This window comes from Gordionus sp. m RMFG-2023, chromosome 1 (genome assembly GCF_954871325.1).
Source record: "Gordionus sp. m RMFG-2023 chromosome 1, tfGorSpeb1-WG-v2, whole genome shotgun sequence".
NCBI lineage: Eukaryota > Metazoa > Nematomorpha > Gordioida > Chordodea > Parachordodidae > Gordionus > Gordionus sp. m RMFG-2023.
In genome coordinates this window covers 36130984-36151706 of record NC_088775.1, presented here as the reverse complement: position 1 = coordinate 36151706, position 20723 = coordinate 36130984, and the positions used below count along the sequence as shown (strand labels likewise).

The 20723-nt window shown below is 27.3% G+C and overlaps 2 protein-coding genes across 5 annotated transcripts; one reads left to right on the top strand and one right to left on the bottom strand.

Moving 5' to 3' along the window:
- The first annotated feature begins 2432 nt into the window (after nt 1-2432).
- Nucleotides 2433-5937, top strand: LOC135922911 (uncharacterized). Of its 4 annotated transcripts, none has more exons than XM_065457437.1 (11): nt 2433-2595; nt 2641-2768; nt 3497-3638; nt 3678-3986; nt 4081-4377; nt 4420-4732; nt 4774-4881; nt 4995-5072; nt 5121-5219; nt 5275-5479; nt 5530-5937. In XM_065457437.1, exons 4-11 carry the CDS (start codon nt 3837-3839, stop codon nt 5918-5920), a joined length of 1641 nt encoding a protein of 546 aa, XP_065313509.1. In that variant the 5' UTR covers nt 2433-2595; nt 2641-2768; nt 3497-3638; nt 3678-3836; the 3' UTR covers nt 5921-5937. The 4 variants fall into 4 exon arrangements, with proteins under 4 accessions (XP_065313509.1, XP_065313505.1, XP_065313506.1 ...); XM_065457433.1 differs by having other exon boundaries at nt 5118-5219; nt 5530-5936; XM_065457434.1 differs by lacking the exons at nt 2433-2595; nt 2641-2768 and adding an exon at nt 3134-3183 and having other exon boundaries at nt 5118-5219; nt 5530-5936.
- Nucleotides 5938-11349: 5412 nt separating this feature from the next.
- LOC135931866 (eukaryotic translation initiation factor eIF1-like) lies at nt 11350-12004 on the bottom strand. Its single transcript, XM_065469171.1, has 3 exons — nt 11892-12004; nt 11695-11849; nt 11350-11654 (listed from the first exon to the last, which is right to left on the bottom strand). The coding sequence occupies exons 1-3, from the start codon at nt 11917-11919 to the stop codon at nt 11508-11510; spliced, it is 330 nt and encodes a 109-aa protein (XP_065325243.1). The 5' UTR covers nt 11920-12004; the 3' UTR covers nt 11350-11507.
- Between the last annotated feature and the right edge of the window lie 8719 nt (nt 12005-20723).

The following is a 20723-nucleotide window of genomic DNA, read 5'->3' as shown; positions in this document are numbered from 1 at the left end:
CTTATAGGACAAAAAAGATCTTTAATTTAGAAAAGTCGAATCATAAATAATGTTATCATAAATGCCAACCAGATGAACTACTTTTGTGGAAATAAGAACTAAATAAGTTAAATGAAAGCAAAGAGCTACAACATAATTAATGTAATAATGTATATTTAAATAATAAAAGTGGCACCACTTTTATTAACAAAAGTATTATGAGGATAGGAAATGAAAAACAGTTAGACCTAAAGAGAAATATTCAGTCAACTGAATATTTTTTTGTGAAGCTTACGTATTAAAAAAGAAAAAAAAACTAATAAACTATTTAAATTTTAGCTAAATAAGATATCTAAAGTAACTAGAATTTAACCCATGTGAAACTAAAACCTTTAACATGTAATAAAATAAAATGTCTATTTTCTAATATGTATATAATGTAATATATTAATGTTGAGAAGTCAAAAACTTTGACTAATTTAGACTAATATTTATAAAATGTAATTTATATATATATATTGAGAAGTCAAAACATCAATTATTTAGTTTAAGAACTAATAAAATCTCTAAAATCTACTAAATTTAACAAATGTGAAGCAAAAACATTTAAATGTTATAATGTATAATAATCCAATGTACTTATTTTATGAAGTTTAAAACATACTTTTAACAAAGTATTTACTATATATGAATTTAAGCCCAATTTAAAACCATTAAAAGTATTAAGTAGCTAAATATATTTGTTACATGTTGGTTAAATCTACTATAAACAGAAAAATCTACTAAAACCAATTTAAGATCTAAGGGCCAAAACAATAAAGTATATTGAGACTAAACCATTTTAAAATAAATAGACTATCGCAGTGTAGACAGATTACAGATAAAAGTATTAAAAACTTAATATATTTGTAATATGTTAATTATATTTAAAGTTATGGTAACAATAAAATACATAAAGGCAAAACCATTTTAAGTTACTAGAATATAACAAGGTAGACAAATTACTTACTACATATTTCTTAATTTGTAATATATAGTATTAGTACTTCTCAGAGAGAGATTAATGGAAACAGCTAGAGGAAAAATAAAATCAAAATATACCTGTTTTGAGAAGACTGAAAAATAAACCACTAATTGAAATAGGTATTGAAATCAGACGGGGGGAAAGGTTTCAAACAATTTTGGCCTCTTTCAAAACTACATTACTGGTTATCATGTTTGAGGTATTCTTTTTTGAAGGTTAGTGCCCTTGAAAGCAAGCATTGACTCTATTGATTTACTATTGGGAAAAGGAATGGATGAGATATTAATCTTGGAAGACATGGTATTTAAATCACCAAACATTTAACAATTTGGGCAAAAAAGAAGCATTTTTCATATTTTCAAATGTAACGAGATAAAGCTCATAAATGGAAAAAGAATATGAATCAATCTTCTAATAGAGTTAGAACATTTTATCAACATTGGAGGATAGAACCCTCGAATCTACGATTTTAAAAAAAAAAAAAAATTTTTAATTAATATCTTTTCTTTTTTTCCTTAAGTTGGGAAAAGCAAAATAAAAATACCACCTCCCCCCCCCCCCCCAGTTTTGGTATGTATAAAAAAAATAATTAAATAAAAAACAATGAAATTTATATCCAAAAAAATAAAATTATTCCCCCACTCCCTTAATTAGGTGCCAGCTAGGCGTTAACAAATTACAAGAATTAAAATTTACTATTTCAGAGATTTAGTATAAAATTATTATTATTTTTAATTGAAATGAAATTTAAAAAAATATATAATAAAATTTTAAATCCATATTTTTTAATAAAAAAATTTTTAAATTATAAATCCTTTTTTTAATAAAAGTTTTTAACACCCCTCCTTATATGAATTAGTGATCTGCATCGGGCCTAATTTTTCAAGCCCGGCCCGGCCCGAATTTATTTAAATTTAGAAATTAATCTTTATAATTACTCAAAATAAAAGACATATGTTATATGTCGTTTAGTTTCAATAAATAAAATCAAATATTTTTATTTTACATAAAAAATTCAATATAAAATTGATAAATTTAGATATATTTAAAAAAAATTCCAAGGTCCGACCAGACCCGGCCCGAACTTTTTTTAAATATTAGACCCGACCCGAACCCGATTATTTTAAATAGACCGGACTCGGGCCGGTGTAACGTGTGAAAGTGATTACCGTGAGATTTCGAATTCTCACACCATCAAAATCTCACGGCTGACACCGTGTGAAAGTGATTTTATGAGATTTTGATTTTTATCGCTTCAAATACATTGGGGGCCATTAAAATCATCAAAATCTCACGGCTATTCAATATTTCAAAATCTCATGGATTTTTTCAAAATCTCATAGATATTTTTAAAATCTCGCATTATTAATTTAAATATACTTTAAAAACGTCAGATTTGAATGAGGCTGTCAAATTAAAAATATTTCTATATAATACAATTTAATTTGAAATTCTTTTTCACTTATCCACGAGTGGTACCTGTCATCCCACTCAAATTAAACAGGGCCCAGACAGTAGGGTAAATTTTCTGCGTGCCCACTTAATTGTGGGATGTCTCCCCAGTGTATAATATGATATGATATGATTATGAAGTAAATTTTTAACGGAAATATATTTTTATTTCAGAAATATTTTAGTTCAAATTATAATGATATATATGACTTCCTTGTATTCTCTAAAATTCCGGTAAATGTTAATAAGGCTAATTTTCTAAGAAAGATAACCGCCTTCAAGATTATAGAAAATCAATTATTCTATGGGGAAAGTAAATTTGATATGTCATGATTAATTTATTAAAATTAGCCATTATAAGTTCAATGCAATATATTATTTTTTAACATTGAAAAATGCTCAGGCCATTATTATCTTTTTTTCATCTAAAATTAATTATAGCTGCAAATGTAAGTGTATATATATATATGTAAGAACATTTAATAAAATTTTACATATAGTCATTTAAATGCTATTTTACAACTAAAATTTAATTTAGATTATCACATAAAAATGAAAAGTAAATGTTAGATACTTTTATGGGAAATTAAATTTTAGATATGTCATGATTAATTTATTAAAATTAGCCATTATAAGTTTAATGCAATATATTATTTTTTAACATTGAAAAATGCTCAGGCCATTGATTATTATCTTTTTTTCATCTAAAATTAATTATAGCTGCAAATGTAAGTGTATATATATATATATGTAAGAACATTTAATAAAATTTTACATATAGTCATTATTAAATGCTATTTTACAACTAAAATTTAATTTAGATTATCACATAAAGATGAAAAGTAAATGTTAGATACTTTTATTATAATGTATATTGGGCTTATAAATGATTGCATAATTAATTTATTAAAGTTAGGTATTATAATATATACAACTAAAATTGTATGACAAAATTAAGTGCAGTTTATTATTCTAGCCATTAATTATATATATTTTTTCTGCATCACAAATATTATTATATATAATTTAATGATATTTTAGAAGAAAGAAAAGTTATACTGACAGGAGATGAACAAAAAAAAATAATTAAAACAATACATGAGGGGGGTGTATCTACAGTTGCAGGTATTGCTATGGGAGGGCATCTGGGGATTAATAAAACTAATCAAATAATAGCTGAAAAGTAAAAATTTGCAATATTCTTTTAATTATTTTTTTTAAGCTTTTATTGGTTGGGGAGCAATAAAAGTGTTAGAGAGTTTATCAAATCCTGTGAGGTTTGTCAAAAATCAAGCAGTCGTTTTGATAAAACCTCAAAGCTTTACACAATATTAAAGTTGTGCCAAAGTCTTGGTATCAAATTGGCATCGATTTAATCCAGATGCCAGAATCCAAGGAAAAATACAAATATATTTTATGTGCCATATGCTATTTTTCAAAATATTTAATGGCTATTCCTATTAAGGATAAAACAGCTAAATCTGTTGTAAAAGCCTTATACATCATTGTCAACACCCACCAATGCTATGAAGTAATAAAATAAAAATATCAATTTTAACTGAATTTTATTATATTAATATATATTTTTTTAAATTTAATAAAACTAAAATATATATTTATTAAAGATTCAGATAAATGATCAAGGCAGGGAATTCTGTAACAATGTTTGTACAGAATTCCATAAATATTGTGGGATTGTCCAGAGAGTAACCTCAGCCTACCACCCACAAGCAAATGGTTTGGTTGAGCGAGTTAACAGAACAATCCAGAACCGAATAGCAAAATCGGTTTTGGATATCCCAACTGACTGGCCAGATGCTTTGGTAGGGGTGTGTGGCACCTACAATTCTTGCATACACTCTTCTACGGGATTTTCGCCCTATGAACTGATGTATGGTCAGAAACCACGACGCCCTCTTACAGTAGAAATAATTTTTAATGTTATATTTTTAATTATTATTTAGTTACAAAACAATATTGAGGATGTATTAGCCTTACCAGAGGTTATGGCAAAAATAACAATTGATCATTGTTTAAAAGAAGAGTTAGAAATTAAAATGGCTCATCTTAAAAAAATAACCGAACTGGCTATACAAAATATTGGTATAGCCCAGCTTAAACAAAAAAAGGATTACGAAAAAAGATCAAATGGTTCTAAATCTTTTATTTTGGGACAAAAGGTTCTTGCTTGGAACCATAAAAGGTCAGACAGGAAAGGGGGGAAAATGTTGAACCCCTGGATAGGCCCTTATTTGATCAATAAAATATTTGATAAGGGTAATAATTTTATATTATATTAATTATTACTGTATATCAAGGTGTATATGAATTAATAACCACAAATAATCTCATATTAAAAACAAAATATAATTTATCCAATTTAAAAGAATTTATTGTAAGAAACAATGAATATCCAGATGAAAATGGTAATGATTTTTAAAAAATTACATTTTTTATGAAGTAAAAAAAATATTTTTAGATACAAAAATTAATATTTAATAACAGTATAATTATTTTTAAATTAATGCATTGCCTTTAGATAGTAGTTCCCAAAATGGCCTTTATGATCAAATTATTCCACTTGCTATGGAGTTTGTTGATCCAAAGTCTCCCAGAGGTATTGTATATAGGATATATTTGAATTATTTTTTTGAAAATAAAGCAGCACATGTGTTACCTATAGATAGTGGTTCCCAAAATGTTGAGTTTGAAGATAAAAATATTCAGCTTGACAGGGATTTTATCAATCCAAAAACTCCCATAGGTAATGTTATTTCTGATATATATTTGATTTATTTTTTAATTTATTACGTATACAGAATTGGATGATGATATTTTGATGATAAATAAATTAGAAAATATCCCTAGATATTTTTTTCCTACAACAAAGGTATGGAAAAAATATCATGCTAAAATATATGGTTTAAAGCCTCCCAAACGTTGTCGGGATGTAGACTATGGGAAACAACTTGGTGAACCCACCATCCTGGTGCAAATTGAAGGTGATGGGAATTGTTTTTATAGGTAAAACATATTAGAATAAAATTTCATTTTATTTAATTTATATAATTTAGGGCGATTAGTGTAGAGCTTACTGGAGCTCAAAATTCCCATGTTATTCTCAGGCAATGGTTGGCACAATTTATGCTAACATCCGAGATGGGAAAGGTAATTGAAAATTATCTTTACGAGATGAACAAAAAAATAGAGATAAAAACTTATGTCTCAAATAATGTAATGACACAGAAGATATGGGCTTCTGACACAGAAGTCAGGGCGATGGCCACAATGTTAAATATGGCTATTTTTACTTATATAAAATATAATGATAATTTTGTATGGGCCCGATATGACCCATTTTATATTCGCGACAATATAAAAATATTTAATAATAATTTTATTTATATAAAAAATGGGGGGAGTCATTTTGAAAATGTTTTAGATTGCGATTTATCTTCCATCTAATCACTATTTATTATTTTTATTAAAAAAAATTTTTTATATAAATATATATAATTATATTTCATTCATATTATAATTTATTGCCTTATATATATATTTTTTATGAAAGTTGTAGTTTATAAATAATATTCAATTACATTCTGATATGCAATATATGATAATAATTATATATATTTCCATGATGTTTTTATTAAATTTAAAATTATGTATAAATATTTATATCAATAAAGTTCTTCGTCTATTTTCTTATGCTAAATAAAGTTTTATCTAATATTTGTGACCCAATTCAGTACAAAATAATATAGAGATGGATTATCTTTATAACATTATATTAGGTAAACAAAATAAGCATTACGATTAAGCCATTTAAGCTAAGAATTTATCTTACTGTTTCTTTGCTGTGATTTTTAGAGGGTTGGGTAGAAAAGGCGGTTTGCCTCTAGTAAATTTTCTGTCATATATGAGCTTTGTCTAAATTAATGTCTATCGAGAAGATGTTTGTATAAGAAATATCATGTGATCGGAGTATTTGGTTATTTTATAAATTTCATGTTGTGTAAATTAGCATGTTAGTAAGGATCTCTTTCCTACCTAAATATTGCTAAACTTTAATTATGATATTGATTGGAGCCTCCTATCAATAATTGAACTAGAGGTCTGGATTGGGTGGTTTTTTCGCCCGTACTTTAAAAAAAATATTTTCAACATTGGGCGAGAGGGTTAAAAAATTTGGGAGAATTTGATATTTTTCAGGCAAAATGATCAGAACAGTAAATAGTTTTTCATAATATTCCATATTATATGTTTAATTAAAAATACATTAAAATAAATAAAGAGCCAAACCAGCCATAAAATAATTTTAAAACAAAATATATATAAAAAAAATTATAAGTGAGAGCGAGGGCAGGTTAAATAAATCTTTTCGCTAAAAACCCGCCCATTACAGACCTCTAATCTGCATATCTTATCACACACTATTTGGTATGATATGCAGACTAAAAATATAAATTTAAAACTATAGAGAGGCGGCGACTATTTAGATAAGATAGATAAAAAAAAACAATTTAAATAAAAAATGTACTCTACATGGATTTGAACACGCATTTTGAGGATAGGTAATGTAAGTCTTACTAACTAGACTACCCACCACACCTTGTAATACTTAATTTTATTTGTTATATATAATCTACTTTTAAATTAAATTTATATATATCAAAAAGAGAAATTTTATTATATTGTTAACTTTAATGATGTTAAAATAAAGATGAGCTCTTGAAATGAAACAATATATTTTACAAAGCATTACTAAAATATTATTTTAAAACATAGATTATAATTAAATATTTAGGTGTGATACCATTATTGTCTCTATATTATATTTTATATCCTTAACTTTAATGATGTTCCTTGATTTTACAGCTCTCATTATTCGACTTAATGATCTTAAAAAAATAAAGATGAGTTCTTAAAATGAAACGATATATATATCTTGCAAAGCATTATTAAAATATTATTCTAAAACATAGATTATAATTTAACAGTTAGGTTTTATACCATTATTGTCTCTATAGTATATTATCATTTAAATTCATGTCATGAAAATTTTTGCATTTATCGCTTCAAAAACATTGGGGGCCATTATCATCAAAATCTCACAACCCATCCGTGTGAAAGTGATTGCGTGAGATTTCGAAATCTCACAGATCACTTTCACACGTTACACCGGGCCTAACTTTGCAGATCTCTAATATGAATAACATAGAAATGGTGGATGACACGTTAGATTTCGAAGTAATTATGACATTTATTGCTAATATAATTATAAATTGTAGGAAGATCTTATGAATCAAGACCATAATTTAGTTAAAGCTCTTTTACCTCCTCAATAGCCAATACATCATCTACTTCTTCAATATATAATAACAATTTCAATATAAAAAATATTTTTGAAAATACACCTAATAAATCAAGGCGCAAATGTGTGTATTGTGAGAAAATCTACAGTATCCATACAGCTACAAGTATAATATATTTGCAAAATCTATTTTTAATATTTTTAGCCAACTTTAAAAAGAATATTAAAATATTCCACCCGGATATTATTTTCCAAACTAAATAAATAATGCCCAAAAATTTATCGGGTATAAGAAAACTACAACCTGAAGAAATTAAACATTTAAATAAACTAATACTCAGATATATTGTTAAAAATAATTTACCGTTTAACCTACTTGACTCTAGTGAATTCAGGGATATATTCGCGTTTATATTTAAAAGGGAAAATATATGGACAAGACAAACCGTGAAAATATACTTGCATTCGATTTATGAAACATCAAAATCTAAAATTATAGAAACATTAAAAAATGTACAAAGCTGAATCTCCCTCTCCACAGATGGTGTTTGGACAGGAATCAACTCCTTATCTTATTGTTCGATTACTGTCCATTATATAACAAATAATTAAAAACTAAAAAATTACCTTCTTGATTTAGTAGAACTACCTCACCTGCATAATTGACAAGATATAGCTAATTATTTATTAAAATCTCTTGAAACATTTGAGATTAAAAAAAAGTTATAGCAATTACACATGATAATGTAAAAAATATGATAAGTGCAGCAGAAATAATGGCCAATCCAATGATATATTATTATTATTATTGAGGCATTTGATCAACGTACAAGCTACAAAATGGCGCTAAAGCTGATTTCAATGTGTGGACGTTTTTTTATGCATGATCGCCAATCTATAGTTATATATATCATTGGGCCAATCATTATAGGGAAAAATACAATATGCCCTTCTATAGTCATAGATGCCTAGCGCATGTTATCAATATAATAGTTAAAGAAGGGCTAAATATTTTTGATCAAAAATTAGAAAAAATACATAAATTGGTGAAAAAACTTCACCTGTAGCCTAAGTTCATACAAAAATACATCGCCATCTCTGGCGGTACAAGGTTACCACTCGATGTGGTCACTAGGTGGAATTCAAAGTATCTTATGATTTCTACAATTAATAAAGTAAATTAACCATAATCTTAAATGTTATTTTTATAATATATTTTATTTTAAAGAATTTAGACGCTATTAAACGATTAGGGGAAGAATGTCTTCCCAAAGAAATATATTAATGTCAATGAGGCAAAATATTTTAAGGAAATTGAAACCTTTTTTCAAGATTACGTGTGAAGTTTCATCGGAAAATACAATTATTGGGACGGCGGCTTTATTCGTCGCTTCGATGGGGATTTTTTAAATGAAACATTTAATACACACGTTAATGAGGATATAAAAAAAGCGGCCAAATTAATGCTGAATAAATTTAAAGCCTACGAAGGCTAATTTAGTACCCTTACCAATTATATATCATGCTTCCTAGATCCAAGAACAAAATTAAAATATATGCTAAAATCAATATTAAATGATAAATATTATGAAGAATTAAAACATTTAGGCAAAACGACAAGTGTTGCAAGCATTGGCGTAAGCAGCGGGGGGGGGGGGAGACAATGGGACAACCCCCCTCCCCCCACCCCAGCTAAAAAATTCAGATGCCGGATTATATTTTTCAAAAATATTTTTGTTAATATTCATTTATATTTGTTAATATTTATTCCTATATCATATATATATAATTACATTTATTTATCACATTCATCTACTAAGTTCTTTTATCAATTAATTTCGATTTCAAGTTTTCCTTGGCGTAATTTACCTATTATTTTCAAATTTTAGTAGCGTCATATTTATCTAAATTTCTAGTCAAATAATAATTATCTCTGAAAGTCCTTGTCCAACAGGGAGAAAAAAATTGCAAGCTTGTCCAACGAGATCGAGTCTCCGCCATTAAGCAGTAACAGCTTTTATGGAGTTAGAAGAGCCGATTATTAATGCTATTACTGATATATCACAATGGCTTGAAAGAAATATTTCCTCAGAAGCAGGAAAATTATTGGATTCAATACTTATTCCAAATTTTTTTTCTCATTAGAATTTATCATTTAATTATACAACTATTTTATGTAATACTTTTCAAAAACATAACTGACTTGATTAAGAAGAAGAGAATAGCAGAGAGCATTTTATTAGAACTCAAGGAAATTAGAGCTAATGTTGATGAAGAATTTTATATTTTATGTTATTGTTGAGTCAAAAGCAAAGCTATATGTGTTTAATATTTGTCACCCTCGACTTGCAGCGAGCAAGCTCATTGTCAAAACATTAATATAGGATCAGTATAAGAGTATTATAAAATAAATGTCCCCTCTACCAACCTTTTTCATATGGTGATAGAAAAAAAATATAAATATTTGTTAGATTTTTATGAAGATGTTACAAAAAAGATTAAACTAAGGTTGATACAGTCCCAAAAAATGTTATGGATGCTTTGCATTATTTCAAACACATTTTAAATTATACTACTAATGTATTAAAATGGTTATATATTAGCAGCTCTTAGTAAACTAATGAGAGAACATTCTCTTTTTTAAGAAGAATAAGTGAGCCTTGCAGAGGTGTTGCAAATGTTGAATTAAAGAGAAAAATAAAAAATGTTTATTCATTTTCAAGAAATGTCAATCAGATTATTATTTTTTTGGATATGTTTTTATTAATAATATTTTATTCAGTGTGATTTTTATGAAATGAATCAGAGATTTTATGAAATGAGTTAGATGTTTTATTGATTGTAAAATGAAGAATATATTATGGATTATGATTATTATATATTGGATTTGATATGGAAAATAAAAATTGATTTTTGAGTTAAATTCGGTGTCTACATTTACTAAATTGGTACTCGTTATACCAGGATCGAAATTTTACTGGGAAAAATATTTAAATAAAGAGGAACAAATTTATAGGATGATTTGGGGGGGGGGGTCAGAATATGCAATTGCTTTATCTTATTTATATCATACGTTGGCCTTGATATAAAATTGATATATTGTAAATCTCCTCCAATAGCCAAAGATGATAAAAAATGAGAGATAGATCTTAAAAGGCTCTTATTCAATAATATGTGAGTTGCATCATTTATTTGGAAATGCTCAAAGACACATTATACAATAAAAATTTTAATTAAATAATTGATCTCATTTTTTGATATTGTGTTAAATATATACTAATTTTTTTATATATTACGTTTGATAATATTGAAATTAAGAAACTTATTTGTATAAAAAATGAGGTTACATACTTCCCAAAACATAATTTTTTAAATATAAAACTGCTTATTTTGATTAATCTGCCAAAAAAAAGTCATAGCCTATAATAATCTATGCCACAATATTTTAAACATATAATACATAGTTAACTTGATTTAAATAATCTATGTTAATATCAAGTTCTACAATATTTTACACATATAATACATATTTAACTTGATTTAATGTTAATAAAAGGTAAAACAAACATTAGTACTCTAAGTGTAAGAATTTTATTATAACATTATCAATACAGGTATAATCATAGCATTAATTAAGTTTATTAGGTGTACTGCTATAAATAATTTATATTTTGAGGGATATAAAATAACAATGAGAATTCAAATAAAAATAACAATAACTTGAAGGTAATATTTTTAAAAACCATGAATTTTCAAATGTTCAGGTGTTGCTATACCAACCTGAAGTAAGAACTGACTTACATTTTTTCTCTGATCACCCTGAAATTGCAAAACTTCTCCAAATTCTGGATGATCTATTATTGTACCATTACATGCAAATTCCTAAAATTAGACATATTAGCATAAGTTTTTAATTCATTACCTTTTTGCAAGCTTTAACAATAATTTTTTTATCATATTTTTCAGCTATGCCTTGAACAGTCGTTAATGTTTTTCTTCCGTTTCTTTGCTGAATTCGTATATGTATTGTCGAATCTTGTACAGTATCGCTATTATTAGATGCATCAGCAAATGGATCTATTGTATATAAATCATTAAAAAATTATTTCTAATAGATACCGATAGTATTTAAATTTTGTATTGACATCAACTTAAAATTTCGGGACAAAATTGAAAGTATGGCGAAAAGTATTTTAAAAAAGAAAATGCTATTTGTTCCAGTAGGAAAATAAAGCAGTGATTTTTGAGAGAAAAATTTTATTAGTGTTCATATGACACGTTTTAACAATATAAAAAAATAGAGAATAAAAATAATAAAAAAATATTAATAATAAATTAACAATAATAAAAATCTTATAAATTGGGAATTATTTTTATAAATATCTGCTAATCAAAAAAATTACAATAATAAAAATAAGATCTTAATTTTACCATAAAATAATATATGATTGTTTAATTTTTCCAATAATTGTGTAAAATTGTGAATTTATTTGTACAAAGTAATTTTAAAATACGATAAAATATAATTTTTTTTTGTATAAATTTTATTAACACTGCGAGCGACTGTTAAGATGTTCAACACTGTAAAATGTTTGTTTTTTTTATTTCATATTAAATTAATAGGATATATAAGAAACGGTGAATAGTTGATGTGGAGAGCATAAAATGTAATTCATATTTTATCTCACGCGGATTGTGATGCTAAATATAAAATGGAATTATTATATTCAGAGTTGTACAAATGATCTTTGAAGATTTTTAAGCAAGATTTTTGAAGATCTTAAAATTTGAAGAACTTTTAATTTTAAAAAAATTTGAGCAATCGTAAAATTTAAAGATCTTTTATTTTTAAAAAATTTTGAGCAACGATCTTCAAAGATCTTCATATTTTATAATGTTATAGTAAATTATTATTTTTTTGATAATATTTTTTGAATTAAATGGGTTAGTAAGCATGTTTAATTAAAATAAAAATTCAATAAAGATGTACCGACAATTTTCATAATCGTTATAAATTAATATTTAAAAAAAATTTATATTAAAATTTCAATGAAGATGTAATGTAAATAAATGTATCTAAGAGAGAGGAAATTTGCTTTACAATACTCTTCTACTGATCCTAAATTAATGTTTTGTCGATAAGCTTGCTTGCTGCAAGTCGAGATGGACAAATATTAAACACGTATAGCTCTGCTTTTGACTCAACAATATCATAAAATATAAAATTCTTCATCAACATTAGCTCTAATTTCCTTGAGTTCTAATAAAATGCTCTCCGATATTCTCATCTTCTTAATCAAGTCAATGTCATGTTTTTGAAAAGTATTACATAAAATAGTTGTATAATTTATACATTCTAATGAGAAAAAAAATTTAGAATAACTATTGAATTCAATAAGCTTCTGGGGAAATATTTCTTTCAAGCCATTGAGATATTTCAGTAATAGCATTAATAATCGGCTCTTCTAACTCCATAAAAGCTGTTACTGCTTGATGGCGGAGACTCAATTTCGTTGGACAAGCTTGCAGTTTCTTTCTTCCTGTTAGGCAAAGATTTATTAACTATAAATTTCCGTAATCCGTGATATATAATGCATATGCCCTCTTACGTTGAATAAACAACAGAGCTACGCTAGGTTTGCCTCATTTCCATCTAATTGGAACATAAGTTAATTGGGGTGTAAAGTTAAAAAAATATGATGAGCTTTCAACACGTTTGTGGGCAAGCCGCACGTACTTGTACGCGCAACATTTCGAAAAATGTAGACGTCCATAAGCTTTAAGAAAAAGATCGGGGCAGAAAAAGAGCCTATGCCCAAGAACTGCTGTATAAGTTAATTACTTTAAAGGTGAGTTGTAGCTGATTTTAAATTTAAGTTTGTTTTTTTAGTTAAAGCTGTAAATTCACTATCAAAAATTTAAAAAATTTAAAGAGCATACCAATTCCATTTCGGTTTGTCCAGAAGTCCTGAAAAGGTATAGAAAATACTAGTTGAGATTAACGTTAGAAATTTTAATCAAGCCCAGATATTTTACATTTAAAATATCTATCTTTAATTCGGAAAAGTTTCTTGATGGAATTTTTACAGTTATATAACTTCATAAATTGTTTCATTATTCGTTTAGTACCCTTACATCTTTTATAGTTTTATAATACCATTATATTTTGTGTATTCTTTCCTATTATAAGTGTAGAGCCATGTAAACTAGATTATGGTCCGTGATAGTGTTGTTAAATAGCTCTTGAGCCGATTTTTAAAAACGGCTAACTTAATATTTTAACCAGAAAAATATTGCCTAAGCCTCAAGATTTCGATAATATATGCCTAGACCTTTGTTCCTTCTATGAGCAAAATCTTCAGGCTTAGGTAATATTTTTCTGAATGAATTATTGAGTTAGCCGTTTTTAAAAATCGGCTCAAAATGAGCCGTTTAACAACACTAGTCCGTGATGTGAGCTAGGAATTGAATACGACGTTTCTTTAATGTAATATGAATTGGAATATGTTTTGATATTCTTAATAAATTATTATTTTATATCACTTTTGGGTAAAAGATGCTTATAGCTCGGAGGCAGTTATTTATGAATGTTTGCAATCTAGATAAAAAAAAAAATTGAAAATAATAGGTAAATATTACGCCAAGGAAAACTTGAAATCGAAATTAATTGATAAAATAACTTAGTAGATGAATGTGATAAATAAATGTAATCAAATATATATATGAGATAGGAATAAATATTAACAAATATAAATTAATATTAACAATAATATTTTTGAAAATTCGGCATCTGCATTTTTTAGCTTTTGAGGTAGGGGGATTTGCCCCGCCCCGCTGCGTACGCGCCTGGCCGAAAGTAGTGTGGAATTTTTAATATCTTAACCTCCATTTGAAAGATAGATTTTTTGAAAAATATTCGTTCTCTTCATATAAGAATATTCGCCCATTTTCAATTTCTTTATATTATTATATATAATTGACATGTAAGGTCTAATTAACATTTAGGTAATCCGTGATAAGAAGGAAGTAGTTTGCAATATCTATAATCTATATTATAATTTTCCGATGTCCTCACTACGTCATCGTGACGTCATGTCATCGGTACGTATTTATATTTATTTATTTTTATTTGTTGATTATTTATTTATTTTATACAAACAGATGAATGGAATTTCGAGAATTGATGGTGTACACCAATGACATTAATACTATAGACTGCCGATTAATGTATTTGAAGTGGCAAAAATTGAATTGAGTAGCGGCCATTTTGTGTTTGGATCAATAACGTAAGAAACATATGATTATTTTATAAATTTCAGGTTTATTTTTATTATATATTATATTTATAATCTTATTTTTTTACTAGATGAATAAAAAACATTTTATAAACATTTCCAGTTTATTTCTTAATGAATATCTTTAATATTTTATATAGACTAATCAATATAAAATAAAATCTGTATAGTAATAAGAATATAGTCAATAAAGATGAAAAGGTCTATATGCTTCTAGATGTGTGTCACATAATGAAACTGTTAAGAAATTTACTAGCTGATGCCAAATTACTCATCAAAGATGGAAGCGTAACTTTTAAAATAAATTTCTCATTTTATATTAAAACTTTATAGATCATAAATTGGGATTATAAAACTAAGTTACATAATTTACAAGAAAATGAAGGCTTGAGAGCAGGGAATAAATTGAACCTATCACACATTCAATTTTATAAGCAAAAGATGAAAGTAAAATTATAATATATTTAATTATTATAATTTATAAGGTAAAATTGGCAGTACAAGTATTCAGTGCTTCTGTGGGCAAGGCTTTGGCCTTTGCTAAAAGTCTGAACATTTCTGTATTTGAAAACTGTGATGGTACCTGAATTTATTCTAATGATAGACAAGTATTATATTAATAGATTATTTTTTATTTGAATTCCTCTAGAATGTTTGATTATTTGAATTCACGTCACGTCTAAGGTAAGGGCAATAAAGCCCCTTTATTTCAAAAATCAATTCAAATTATAATATATTTTTGGAAAAGTGTATTAAAACTTTATTAGCCTTAAAATTTGAAAAGGGAAACTATGTCTATAAATCGAATCGTAAAACATGCATTGAGGGTTTAATTTTCTATATGAAAAGTGTGCTAGCTTTGGGGAATGAATTATTGACAGGCCCTAACCCAAAAATGAAGTTCAAATTTCATTTACAAAACATATCTTTTTAAACCTTAATTTTTTTTATATTTATGATTTTTATTTATAAATATCCTATAAAACCTTTTTTATTCCTATTTTTGTAGATATTTATTAACGTATAAGTTATCACACGACCATCTAGAACTTTTCTTCTCATTTTTACTTAGTAGAGGTGGCTTCAATAATAATCCATCTGCATTCCAGCTGCGGTGTGCTGTTAAAGGTGTTCTACATGCCAGATTGGGAGCTTCATTGACAGGAGATTGCATCCCATTAGATGACACCAATCTAATCTGTGAAGATTTTCAAAAAGACCCAATCATGACAACTCTTATGATATACCTAATATTCCACGACTATCTCTCTACGTTGATAATGTATCTACCTATATCTCTGGATACATTATCCATAAACTTGTTGAAGAAAAAAAGTGAGATGTGATATTTGTTTACATTCACTAATAGATAATTCTTCAAACAACTATAATTACACTTTAATAAAATTAAAAATTATGATGGATTGGTAATAATACCATCCCAAAGCGTATCAAATTTATGCAAAATAACTGAGAGCCCATTCAGGGCTTTTGAAAAAGTATATGAAATAACTAAAAAACATGCCGTTAAAAAATTAGAATGTCTAATATTATCAAAAATATTAGGCCAATGACCTGCAAGAACATATGTATGATCAAGAGGCAGGATTAAGTCATCATCAAATTATAATAAGACTTATTATTAAAATGTATATATAATCATTACTTGATTTTAATAAAATTTATTTCAGATACCTACATATACGCATGCATCATTATGGCAATAAAATTAATCAAAAATTGAAACTAAATATTAGACAAAAACTTAACAAAACAGTACTTTTTCAAGGGCAATAAATCAGGTAATATAAAAATATGTTATTTAACTTAAATATTTATAGGTTAAGGAAAAATTATTGTGAAAATTTGTACGAAAAAAACCTTTGAACTTTATATTTTACTTTATTTAGTTATAATTAAACAATTTATTAGATATATATATAACATATATATATATGTATTATTGTATTAATTATTGTAAAGATTATTTTTCCAGCGATATACATATTCATTATAATAATACAATTATTTTATGAGATGTAAATATAACATATATAATATTTGTATTTATTATTGTAAAAATTTATAAGATTATTATATTTTTTGTTGATTTTTGTACTTTAGAGAATTAAATTTAAATAAATATATTTAGAAATGGATAGTTATAATTATTAAGGAATAACATAATTCAAAGCAAAAACAAAATATAAAAAGACTTATAAAATATAACATCTGTCAAAAATCAACACAATGGTTAAATGTTTAACTATATAAAAAAATGATGAGACTAAATTCTAATATAAGAATAAACTCAGAAAGAAAAACTACTGAATTAAAGACTAGATTCAGAATTATAAATTAAAGGAAACACGGAACTGAAACTTGGATCTATATCTTTATTAAGTCACAGTAAGTAAAAATTCAAAAGTTTATTTAAAATTAAAAAATCATAAAAATTACAAAGTGATGATCTATAAAAAAAATCAACAATATATATTGTTCTCTAATATCAAAAAAATGACTGACATTTCTTTAAATATATACACTAGATAAACAAATACATATATATATATATAAATTGATTGACATTTTATTATAAAAGGTATCATTTATGACATGCCACCCCTTTATAGGCTGTCAAACGCCAAAAAAAATATATACACTAGATAAACAAATACATATATATATATATAAATTGATTGACATTTTATTATAAAAGGTATCATTTATGACATGCCACCCCTTTATAGGCTGTGGCACGCCAAAAAAATATATATATATATTTAACAAGGGCCGGGATGCAACGGATTTGGTGGGAGTCCTCACGACAGCAATTGGTTCTCCCACAACTCCATATCATCGATACGTGGGACTTCCGCAGAAAAGGCGGACGTCGTCGGAGTAGGCCCGTGAATACTATCGACAGCTCGTTGAAGAATATTGTCGATGAGGGAGGGGGGTTTGATATGCTGCTAGAACTACCACTGGAGGTGCCAATTAGAGCACCCCTTTTGGCCGACGGAGCCGGTCGCATAGGAGAAAATGTAGCTGGCCCTTGCGTTGAGTCCACCATTCTCCTTCGATAATGCTTGGTCGATCGTCCCATGGCATTGTCATTGATCGGGGCTAGAGGCGGTCGTCCATCTCTACCTAGGTTTGGACACTGACTCCGAATGTGGTCATCGCTATGACAATGGAAGCATTTTCTTTTACGGAGCCCCCCGGACATCATAGAATTATCTTGCGACGTCGGTGCTTGTATCGTCATGCCGGTGTTCTTGGGTATTAAGGTGACTTGAATGTAACACGATCCCAGATCTATTAAGCGGCTGGTAGTTTCCATGTGACTTATAGTCTGGAATATTTGGATATAAGATGCAACGGGAGATTTAAAAAAAAAACTTCTTCTTTTTTCTTTTTTTAAAAAAATTTTAATTTTACACCAAGAAAAATTACTTTTTATATAAAATTTTATGATTAAAATTTAGAAAAATCTAAAAAAATTTAATTTAATTTATTTTTTAAAGAAAAATTTTATGATTAAAAATATAGAAAAACCTTCTATATATAATGTTTATTCACAAAAAAAAACTTATTTTTATGCACACTATTTACAACGCAAAGCACATTATATCAAAACAAAAACTATTTATTCCATGTGCCTTAATTTTCTCAATAATATTATTACAATATCCCTGGTGTAAGCGTCAAGTGAAACAAATAACATAACATTCTAACACACTCACGCGAATCCCCCCAAAATTAATATTATTCATTACTACTTTTAAAAATAAGTATTGAAAAATTTTGCAACCATAGAACTGGTAGGAACAAATATTTAATATATCAACCATCTTCTTACCAAATGTTTAAGTTGACCAATATTAATATCACCAGCTATTTGAATACCCTTAAAAAAAAACTTTCTATTCATTTAATAAAAGACAAAAACAAAACTTGTCTATTCAATCACGAAACATTTTTTTAATAACATTTAAAAACAAAAACTTTCCATTTTATAAGCATATTTACAAAAAAATTACACTGATTCAAGAACATTCCTTAAAGCCACCCATGCACGGAAAAAAAACTTTCCAATATCATTAAAATGGTAAAAAGAAAAACTTTTAATGAACCTGTCAAAATTGAGCTATAATTTTAATCAAACTGACCCCCAAACCTGGGCATACTGAATTATTACGAATATGACCACTTATTCGGAACCTTGACTGACATGAACCAAATCACAAATTAAGACGCTTCCTATTTATCTTAATCTTATATGATCGTGATGACGAATCACGGTCACCCCTGTTATTAACAAAATTTCACTCAATTTCAAACCCCGGTTCAATATGACCCGACCCTTTTCCCATTTGGTTGCCCGATTGTCAAACAATCGGGCCCACACTTTTTGTCCCACGGCAAACCGTACCCCTAATTTTACTTCCATTGAGGTAATATTCTTCTTCTTTGGTTTTAAGAAATCCAAAGGGCCCTTGTTCGCCTACCTAAAAATAACTCGAGGCGTAACCCCCTCTCAATTGCGAGAATTGAGGTAATATAATTGAGACATGTAAGCCTTCTCTTTATGGGTTCCAGACTTTTTGATCCAATTTTTAACAATGGCTACCATCCTCTCAGCTTGTCCATTCGAGCTGGGATGATATGGTGGAGCTAGAATATGTTTTGTCTGTGACTCAACACAAAACTGTTTAAAATCTTCACAGACAAAGGCGGGACCCCCGTCAGACACTATCGTATCGGGAAAACCGAACCGAGCATATAATTCTCTTAATTTTTTAACAACAATTTTTGTGGTATATCCATGTACTTCTGCATATTCTATCCATTTAGAATACGAGTCTACCACTAAAAAATATGTTTTTTTATCAAGATCAAAGAAATCGATGTGGATACGTTCCCAAGGTTTCTTTGATTTAGGCCAAAACTGCCCTACCTCTTTACGGGGCATAGGGGCACAGGCATTACAAGGAACGCATTTCCTGGTAATCCGTTCAATATCTTTACCCATACCAGGCCACTATACATATTCTCGAGCCCAAGATTTCATCTTGTCTCGACCTTGATGACCGGCGTGCAATAATTTCATAATTTTACTCCGTAATTTATAAGAAATTACGGCCCTGTTTCCCCTCATAATACAATCATCAACAATTGATAATTCTTTTTGTATTTTTTTATATGCATCATATTTGTTTTTCCAAGGTTTATCTCCTGTTAGACTTAACTTTATCTGACCTAGAACTTTGTCATTCGCCGTATTGGTTTTCAAATCCTCCCAATTGGTAGGACCTCCTTTTAAAATATAAGACAGAGAACGCACTAAGGCCTTCTCTCTATCAATGCTTATACTATCATTTACTTCCGGTGTAGAGTGATTAATTAACTCCCCTTATCACATACCTCTGAGTTAAGTTGTAACTATGATAGATTAACTCCCCCTTTGATAAACAGTGTTAAGGAGGGAGTTAATTAATAACAAAAATCTTAATTACAATGTTAATTGATAGGGAGAGTTATATGATCATACTGTTTTTTTTTATTACTGAAATTCTTATAAATTTAATTTTTGATATTAATTTTGATTTTCCAAATTAAATTTATCGAATTTTAATTTTATTAATCTTGTTTG

Bases quoted from the DNA above. Each gene is read 5' to 3' on its own strand.
- LOC135922911 (XM_065457433.1), top strand. From the start codon at position 3,837: ATGCCAGAATCCAAGGAAAAATACAAATATATTTTATGTGCCATATGC. The intron at 4,378-4,419 runs GTAGAAATAATT...ATTATTATTTAG, and splicing joins AACCACGACGCCCTCTTACA to TTACAAAACAATATTGAGGA. The intron at 4,882-4,994 runs GTAATGATTTTT...CATTGCCTTTAG, and splicing joins TGAATATCCAGATGAAAATG to ATAGTAGTTCCCAAAATGGC.
- LOC135931866 (XM_065469171.1), bottom strand. From the start codon at position 11,919: ATGTCAATACAAAATTTAAATACTATCG. The intron at 11,850-11,891 runs GTATCTATTAGA...TATATACAATAG, and splicing joins ACAAAATTTAAATACTATCG to ATCCATTTGCTGATGCATCT. The intron at 11,655-11,694 runs GTAATGAATTAA...GTCTAATTTTAG, and splicing joins TTGTTAAAGCTTGCAAAAAG to GAATTTGCATGTAATGGTAC.